The following is a 9977-nucleotide window of genomic DNA, read 5'->3' as shown; positions in this document are numbered from 1 at the left end:
GCTTTACACAATTGATGTGTGTATGGATTGTGATTAAGAGTTGTATGAGCCCCTAATAAAATGATTTTTTAAAAAGATTAATGCATTATTAGTATTTATTGATATCCAAAATGATCTTATTTATTGATTTAAGCATTTTCCTCACTAGGTTAAAAAAAAATCACCTTCCCACCATTACCAGTACCTAGAGAAGTTCCTGTCACATGGCTGTACCTTTGCTGTGTTTGTGTATTTATTTTAAAGATGATTAGATAGAATAAAGAAATGGCTAATAGGATCAAATTTAAAATGGAATTAAAATTAATTTTTTTTTTTGGTCTCTAAAGTATTCCATGTATTACATGTATTACTCAGATTCTGTATGAGATGTTGGGACTACTTAATTTCCTTGTTAATTGATAATGTGCATCACCAACGTAACCAGGAAGTTTTTTTCTTTTTTTGTGGTCCTTTGTTTCCCTTACTGGTTTCTTCTTCCTTGTCCTTTTGAATATATCTAGAAGTGCTTGCCTTTGTTTCCCCTGTAATTCTCTGGAGCAGAGACTGTCTTTTAGCCTATGTATTTCTTTGTAGCCCTTTACACTTTTTAAAATTTAATACTCTGCTCATGGTAATTGTGCGATAAATACTGATCACTTTATACTTTATACTGTGATATTTAATTTGCTCATTAAATACTTTGCCATGATGTTTAATTTATTTTCTCTGTCTTCCAGATTAACAAAACTCCAAATATTAGAGCTTAGAGAAAATCAGTTGAAAATGCTCCCAAAGTAAGTAAAGTGCTTTCCTTGAAAAAATTCGGTTTAGAGCATTTAATTTTTAAGTGTTTAGAGAAATGCTAGGTTTTAAAGATGCAAAATTATAGTAAAAGTTACTTTAAAAGAGTCACCATATTGTGGCCATAATATTTTAATTAGTGGTATTTAATATAGAAACCTGTATGCCTGTCATTCATGTATAACTGGGCTCAAGGCCAGTTGTGGTTTCTTAGCTCTCTGGAAATGCCTCCTGTAACACAAGAGTCACATTTAAGTATTGGTAAGTGAAGAAGATAGCACCAAAAGAAACAGATCCACAATACATTTATTCATGTATTACAGAAAGCAGTGCTCAGTTTCTTTGTAATTTAATTATCAAGACTTATTTGCCAATTTTGAAAAGGGAAGCATTTCCAATTTCCCCACAAATTTTGTTTATTCTGCTTCTGTGGCACCTTCCTTATGGCTGTTATATCATTGACTAGATCATTTTAATGTGTCTGTGTTTATACATGTATTATACATTTATGTATTTGTATATTTAATTTGCTCATTAAATGAGCTTTGTTCCTGATCAGCATGAATAATATTTTCCCAGTCACACTTCATGTAAACAATGTGTCCAAACATATAGCGATATGCCCAAATCTATGCTAGAAGGGGTGGCATGGTTGGCAAAAGCATGCATTATTTGTATAAAAATAGGTATTATTTCACAGTTTAGTCATTATCCTGTAGTGATGCATAGTATTTATATATATGTATTAACTATGAAGACATATATTCATAATTTGGAAATTAACATAAATAAAACCCAAACAAGGTTTTAAAATTATGGCACAAGGACACACAAACAAATCTGTCTCTTACACCGTTTTTAAAAGCATAAAGTAACAAATGCTGGAGATGATGTAGAGATTTGGAACCCTCTTACACTGCTAGTGAGGCTGTAAAACAGTACAACCACTGTGGAAAGTGGTATGATACATTCCCTATCAAACAACTGGGAATAGAACTGCCAAATGACTCAACAATCCTTCAACTTTGATACCAAAGTTTATTTATCCAATTCTTCCAGTAATGGGAATTTGGGTTGTTTCCTTCTTGCTGTTATAAACAGTACTGCAATGAACATGGGATGCATATATCAGCTACGCTTTGCTCCATGTATCTTTAAGGTTTATATTCAGTTGAGGGATTGTTGATAGGGATGTGTGTGTGTGTGTGTGTTATCCTTATGGTATAATTTACAGACCTTGTTTGGGTTTTAATGATGTTAATTTCCAAATTATGACTATATTTGTGTTTATAGTTAATATAAAAATATCTAACTGTACTTTATTACTATTTTCTCAGAACCTAAAATATTACATGGAAAATTTTTATTTTGGTAGAATCTCAAACACTAATACTGTTTTATTAAATTAGCAATTTGAGAGAATACTCATTGATTTAAATAGTAATTAGCTTAAATAATTTCCTATCTAGATGGAGAGAGAAAGATATGTTTATTTACGTACAAATCAATTTAAAAGATCATTTTATTGGGGGCTCTTACCATTCGTATTACAATCCATACTTCAATTGTATTAGACATATTAGTACATAAATTGCTATCGTTCTTTTCTAGGCATTTACTTTCTATTGAGCTCTTGGGATCAGCTCCCCTCCACCCCCCTTGGTCCATTGATAGATTTTATAGATTGTTGTTTTCATATCTCATACCGACCACTGTCTACCTTCCCTTCTGGTTTCTTTTGTTCTCCCCAGTGGAGGGGGGGTTGTACATTTCTTAAAATTCTGTAGTTACATTGTAAAGTGTTAAATTGGTATTTGAAAAGTTGTGATTCTACCTTTAATTTAAATTAACTATTAAAAAATAAACAGTGAAATAATATTTTATTTTTAATTGTGTTGAAAAGGTAGCTGTGGAACGAGGTTGAAAATTAACTATTAAAAAATAAACAGTGAAATAATATTTTATTTTAATTGTGTTGAAAAGGTAGCTGTGGAACAAGGTTGAAAATTTTGGAACAATCTTAACGTTTACTCATATAATATTGGAAATTATTTTTGAGCAATAGGCATCTTGACATTGTATAAATATGAGCATTCTTGAAAAATGGTAGTAATGACATGTAGTTGCCAAACAAGATAATTCATTAGCTGATTTGTATAAATAAAAACACTTGCTAATATGAAAAATAATGCTTACATCTTTAGGTGCCAAGTACGAACATGTGAGAATTTTAAAATTATGGAGTAATTGATAGCTTAATCCTTTTTATTAGAATTTAAAATTACTTATTTTGCTTATAGAATTATTATTTTGAAAAATTTTTGGAAGCCATACACTTAGATGAAGTATACTGAATTAAATATTTCATATAATTTTTAATATGTGAAATTTGAAAGTTTCTATGTAATTGATGTATTCATATGTAATTCTTTTATTAATCTATTTTGAATAGAACCATGAATAGACTGACTCAGCTGGAAAGACTAGATTTAGGAAGTAATGAATTCACAGAAGTGGTAAGTATCTCACTATCCATTGTTGTTACTCGGTGCCATTGAATTGCTTGGCTTAGAGGCCCTGTGTACAAGATTATGGAATACTGCCTTGTGAACTGTGACATATTCACAGTATTTACTATGCTCTAGTCCTTTGTTGCAGCCATTGTGTCAGTCCACCTCATTGAGGTTCTTCCTCTTTTTCTCTTCCCCTGTGTTCATAAATGTCTCTACATTCTATGTTCTAAGGAGCATTCTGGCTGTATATTTTTAGAAACAGATCTGTTTTTCTGGCAGTCTGTGGCATATCCATCTTATTAACCAGCATCATTGTTCAAAGACATCAATGATTCCGTCCTCCTTATTAATGCTTCGGCTTTCCATGTGCAATGAGGTGGTAAAATACCCTGGCTTGTGTAATTAAAATACTATGGTTCTATTCACATATTAGTCCTTAGCGTGTCACCTGTGCTTTTTTGACACCTTTAAAAGAGGTATTTTGCAGCCATGTTTCACCAGTACATGCATTGTTTTAATTTCTTGGTGGCTGCTGCCATTGACTGTGGATTTAAGTAAAATGACCTTGACAACTTCAGTATTTTTCTTCATTTTTTTCATGATGTTGCTTATTGGTCCTGTTGTGAGAATTTTGTTTCCCTTATGTTATGGTTTGATCCACACTGAAGGCTATAGTGTTTGACTATCATTACCCTGTACTTCATGTTATAATTTTTTCTCTAACCCTGATGATGCATTCTTCATATACTTCACCTTTTTGGGTTATTTTGTCATCATACAGATTTAATAAGTGTGGTGAAAGAATACAGTCTTGATTTTAAAACACGTTATTCTTAGGGTTTTCACTATCTGACTTTGTTTCGAAGCTATGAATGGTTTTCAAGACAGATGAAGAATTGATGCGTTTGAATTGTGGTGCTGGAGAAGAATATTGAAAGAACCATGGACAGCTAAGAAGAACAACGGATTTGTCTTAGATAAAAGTAGGGCTAGATTGTTCCTTTGGGGCAAGGGTAGCGAGATTCCTTCCTACATACTTTTGATATGTTGTCAGGGGAGACCAGCCCCTGGAGAAAGACATCATGTTTGGTAAAGTAGAAGGGCAGAGAAAAAGAGGAGGTCCTCAAGGATATGGTTTGACACAGTGGCTTTTAACAATGGGCTCAAGTGTATGAACAATTATAAAGATGGGGCAGGACCAAGCAGTGTTTCTTTCTGTTGTGCATAGGGTCATTAGGAGTTGGAACAGAGTCAATGGTACTTAACAAAAATATCCATAAGTTTTATATTTTATCATAAAATGTCAAAACTGATTACTTAATAGATAATTTTTAACAGTTGTGGTTAGGTGCCATGTAGTTGGTTCCAACTCATAGGGACCCAATGTATAAGAGAAAGAAACACTGCCAGCTCCTGTGACAGCCTCACTATGATCAATTCTGATGTTTGAGCCCATTGTTAAAGCCACTATGTCAATCTCATCAAGAGCTGTCTTCTTTCTCTGCCCCTCCACTTTACTAAGCATTATGTCTTCTCCAGGGACTGGTCTCTCCTCACAATCATGTCCAAAGTACGTAAGACGAAGTCGTACCATCCTTGCCTCTAAGGAGCACTCTGACCATACTTCTTCAAGACAGATTAGCTTTGTTCTTTTGGCAGTCCCTGGTATTTTCAATATTCTTTGCCAACACAGTTCTTCAAATGCACCAATTTTTATTTGGTCTTCCTTATTCATTGCCCAACTTTCACATGCATGTGATAAGGCAATTGAAATACCACTGTAGTCCTCAAAGTAACAGCCTTGCTTTTTAATATTCTAAAGAGGTCTTGTGAAGCAGATTAACCCAATGTAATACGTCTTTTCATTTCTTTCTTTCTTTTTTAAAGTCATTTTATTAGGGGCACATACAACTCATCACAATCCATACATACATTGATTGTGTAAAGTACATTTGTACATTCATTGCCCTCATCACATTTCTTTCATTTCTTGACCTCTGCTTCACTGGGCATTGATTGTGGATCCGAGTAGGACAAAATCCATGAAAACTTCAATCTTTCTTCCATTTATTGAACCATGTTACTTATTGGTTCAAATTGTGAGGCTTTTGGTCTTCTTTACATGATTTGTAATCCACACTAAAGGCTGTAAACTTTCACCCTCATCAGCAAGTACTTTAAGTCCTTCACACTTTTACCAAGTAAGTTTGTGTCATCTGCCTATCACAGGTTGTTAAGAATCCTTCCTCCAACCCTATGCCACATTATTCTTCATATAATCCAGCTTCTCTGACTATTTGCTTAGTATACATAATGATTAACTATAGCGACAGGTTACAGCCCTGACACACACCTTTCCTGATTTTAAGCCGTGTTCTGTTTGTGCAGCTGCCCCTTGTTCCATTTACAAATTTTGCAGGAGCACAATGAAGTGTTCTGGCATCCCCATTCTTCTCAAAACTGTCCATAGCTTCTTATGATCCACACAAGTAAACATCTTTCAGTTACTCATTGCCTTTTGCAAAGATCTTGATGACATCAGCAATGATATCTCTTTTTTCACATCCTCTTCTGAACATGACCTGAATCTGGCAGCTCCCTTCCAATGTACTACTGTAACTATTGTTGGGTGATCTTTAGCAAAACTTTACTTGCTTATGATGCCAGTGATATTGTTTTATACTTTGTTCATCCTTGAAATAGATACAAATAAGAATCTCTTACAGTAGGTTGGCCAAGTAGCTATCGTCAAACTTCTTGGCATAGACAAGTGAGTACTTCCAGTACTTAATCTGCTTGTTGAAACATTTCAGTTGGTCTTCCATCAATTCTTAGAACCTTGTTTTTAGCTTATGCTCATTGCAGCTTGGACTTACTTCTTTAGTACCATTGACTCTTGCTCATGTGTAACCTCTTGAAACAGTGGAATGTCACCCAATTCTTTTTGGTTTTCTGTGTAGTCTTACCACTTTTTTTTGTTTGTTTGTTTCCACCTTTTGATGCTTCCTGCATCATTCAATATTTTGTTGATAGACTTTTTTAGTATTCTAAATTGAAACTTAATTTTTTTTTTTAGTTTTTCCTCAGTTTAAAACGAGTGTTCTTTTTTGGTTTTTTAAACTCTGGGTCTTTGCACATTTTATTATAATACTTTGTCTTTAAAAAAATTTTTTTATCAAAAGATCAATTTATTGAGGGCTATTACAACTCTGATAATAATCCATACATCAGTTGTGTTAAGCATAGTTGTACATATGTTGCCATCATTCTTTTCTAGACATTTATTTTCTATTGAGCCATTGGTATCAGCTCCTCTTTTTTGCCCCTCCCTCCCCGCCTGCCCACCCTCATGACCCCTGTCTCCCATCCCCCATGGTTTTTGTTGTTCTTCCAATACTTATCTTCTTGAGCTGTCCTTTGCAATTTTCTGTTTAGCTTTTTGACATCATTTCATCCATTTGCCTTAACTACTCTATGGTCAATAACAAATGTCAAAGTCTCTTCTGACATTCATTTTGATCATTTTTTCCTCTTCCTAGCTTATTGATCTTTTGCTTTCTTCATGAATGATGGTCTTAATGTTCTCCCACAGCTCATCAGGTCTTCTGTTATTAGTGTTTAATGCATCAAATCGGTTCTTGAGTTTGCCAAATTCAAATTGGATATCTTCAAGGTCATATTTTGGTTCTCATAGATGTGTTTTAATTTTTTTCATCTTCAGCTGAACTTACATATGAGTACTTGATGGTCTATTCCACAGTCAGCTCCTGGCCTGGTTTTTTGCTGCTGATACTGTGTCTTTTCCCACAGATGTAGTCAATTTGATTTTTGTGTCTCCAATTCAGGAGAAGTCCACTTGTATAGCCTCACCTTTTGTATTGTTCAGGAAAAGTTTTTGCTATGGATAAGTCTTTGGCCTTGGATAATTATGTCATGGGATGTCCAGCTTCATTTTTATCACAGAGACCTTGTTTTCCAACTAGTGTTCCTTCCTTGTTTGTTTCAGACATCCACATTCCAAAGACCAATAATTATCAATGCCTTTTGACTGTATAATTTATCGATTAAGAGCCAGTCAGGGTTCAGGGTAGCAACGATGAAACATACAACTTTCCTCTAGTTCTTAAATGCTTCCGCCCCCTCACTATCATGATTCCAATTCTACCTGACAAATCTGGCTAGACCAGAGGATGTACATTGGTACAGATAGGAACTGGAAACACAGGGAATCCAGGACAGATGACCCCTTCAGGACCAGTGGTGAGAGTGGCGATGCCTGGAAGGTGGAGGGAATGTGGAGTGGAAAGGGGGAACCGATTAAAAGAATCTATGTATAGCCTCCTCCCTGGGGGATGGACAGCAGAGAAGAGGGTGGGGGGAGATGTCGGGCAGTGTAACATATGACAAAATAATAATAATTTACAAACTATGAAAGGTTCATGAGGAGGTGGGAGTGGGGAGGGAGGGGTTGGAAATGAGGAGCCGATATTAAGGGCTCAAATAGAAGGCAAATGTTTTGAGAATGATGATGGCAACAAATGTACATATGTGCTTGACACAATGGATGTATGTGTGGATTGTGATAAGAGTTGTATGAGCCCCCAATAAAATGATTTAAAACAAAACTGAAGACATTGGTAGAATTCCTCCATTTCTACATCATTAGCATTAGTGGTTGGTGAATGGATTTCCTTGTTTGTGGATAGTCATCCTATTACAGACAGCATTGTACTTCAGGAAAGCTTTTGAAATGCCCGTTTTGACTGTGAATGCAACATCATTCCTCTTGATTGTGTAGTTCTAGCATAGTAAACCTTATGATTTTCTGATTCACATTGGCCAATACCAGCCCATTTCAGCTGACTGTTCCCTGGAATATAAGTCTTTATGCCTTCCATTTTATTTTAAATGACCTCCAACTTTCCTAGATTCATACTATGTACCTACGAAGTTCAATTATTCATTCATTGGTGTGTAGAGTTCTTTCTTCTTACTTTGAGTTGAACCCCATCAGAAAATGAGGGTTCTGGACACTTACTCCTGCAGGTTTTACTCTGTCTGCATCATTATGATGGACTACGTTGAGAAGGCAGCTCTTCCTCAGTCATATTTTGAGTGACTTCTGACCTAAGTGACTCATCTGACCTCAGTGACTAATAAAGAGATAACGTATATACTTGAGTATATATGGTTGGTGTGTGTGTGTATCTTGAGGCACAAGAGCTGAAAGTTGTTAGCAAACAAAATGAACATCAAAAGTGTGTGTGTATCTTGAGGCACAAGAGCTGAAAGTTGTTAGCAAACAAAATGAACATCAAAAGTTGAATCCGTATATACTTGATTGTAAGCAGAGTTTTTTCCGCACATTTTTAATGCAGTTTTTGTGGTAAAATTAGGTGCCCCGGCTGATATTCAAGTCATCTTATACTCAAGTATATACAGTAATCTGAGATTGAGGATCAAAATACAAAATTAATGAGAAACCTATTTCAAAGATAAGCCAGATTTTTCAGCACAAGAAGCACAAAATGTGAGAGATTCTAAGGAAAAGGCTGGAAAATATTTACTAGATCTAGAATGAAGTAAGAAAGACAATTTTGAGGAAAACAAAAACAAAACAAAAAACTCCCTAAGGCATTGCGTAGGGGTATAAATTATAAGGATAAGATAACCCCTCTATAATTTTACTTCATAATTAACAGGAAACTTATGGGAGGGGACAAAGGTTATTTTTGAGTTGTTAATGGGACCTCTCTATTGTATTGTGCACTGTAGTCAAAGTGTACAATAGGATACTGGAGCAAGAAGAAAAGGACTTTACAGTTTTCTTCTTCCAGGGAATTAACTCTCCAACAGAAATCAAAGTATAAACTAGATTTTTTAAAAGAGGAAATTACTACAAATATTGTATTGGGAAAAGTTATAGACCTTTGATGTGTTAATATATAACTAATTTTGTTACATTATGTTAATTGTCTTCAAGTCTACTTTTTCAGACATTAACATTGCTACACCTGTTTTTGTTTTATTATTTCACTGTTGCTATTTGCATGGTATACTATTTTTGTCTTTGTTTTTGAGGTGTGTTTTTGTAAGGAGCTCTTGGCGGGTCTTATTTTCTTATCCATTCTGCTACTCTCTATCTCTTTAGTAGTGCATTGAGTTCACTTATGTGCAGTGAGATTATTAATATGTGTGGGTTTGTTATTGTACGGTATGTATCTGTGTGAGGGGGAGGGAGGCTTTTGTTTCTTTTATTTGTTATGCCTAAATTGAAAATGGCATATACTGGATTTCTTACGTCTTTTTTTGGTAGTGCAAGATTTTCTTAATTATGATTAATATAAATACACAATGAATAAGCCTTTGCCATGTCCGCATTCTCCACATGCACAGTTCAGTGGCATTACTTTATATTAATCATGTTTCCAAACATCTCTCTTGTTCCTCAAGTTTTCTAATACCTTACATGATGAATTATATTGTTTGGGGGGAGAGCTTTCATTTTTATGCCTTTTGAAAGCTGCAGGTGATAGAGTTGATAATGTGCTTCTATTTTTCTCTAAATGCAAAATATTTTCATATAGGTCTTTGTCTTGGCTCATGTGAAAGGACATATTTTTTAAAAAATCATTTTATTGGGGCTCATACAACTCTTATCACAATCCATACATACATCAATTG

The 9977-nt window shown here is 34.7% G+C and overlaps 1 protein-coding gene across 1 annotated transcript in view; it reads left to right on the top strand.

Annotated features, from left to right (window-relative positions):
* The window catches only part of ERBIN (erbb2 interacting protein), a 161772-nt gene that overhangs the window by 88494 nt on the left and 63301 nt on the right, over positions 1 to 9977 (top strand). The window contains exons 6-7 of the mRNA XM_045285234.1: positions 717 to 773; positions 3233 to 3296. Coding sequence (XP_045141169.1) covers positions 717 to 773; positions 3233 to 3296 — 121 coding nt within the window. The remainder of the gene's footprint in view (positions 1 to 716; positions 774 to 3232; positions 3297 to 9977) is intronic.

This window comes from Echinops telfairi, unplaced genomic scaffold (genome assembly GCF_000313985.2).
Source record: "Echinops telfairi isolate 266 unplaced genomic scaffold, ASM31398v2 ScPeMD7_7469;HRSCAF=8507_1, whole genome shotgun sequence".
Classification (NCBI taxonomy): domain Eukaryota; kingdom Metazoa; phylum Chordata; class Mammalia; order Afrosoricida; family Tenrecidae; genus Echinops; species Echinops telfairi.
This window is presented reverse-complemented; position numbering and strand designations above follow the sequence as displayed.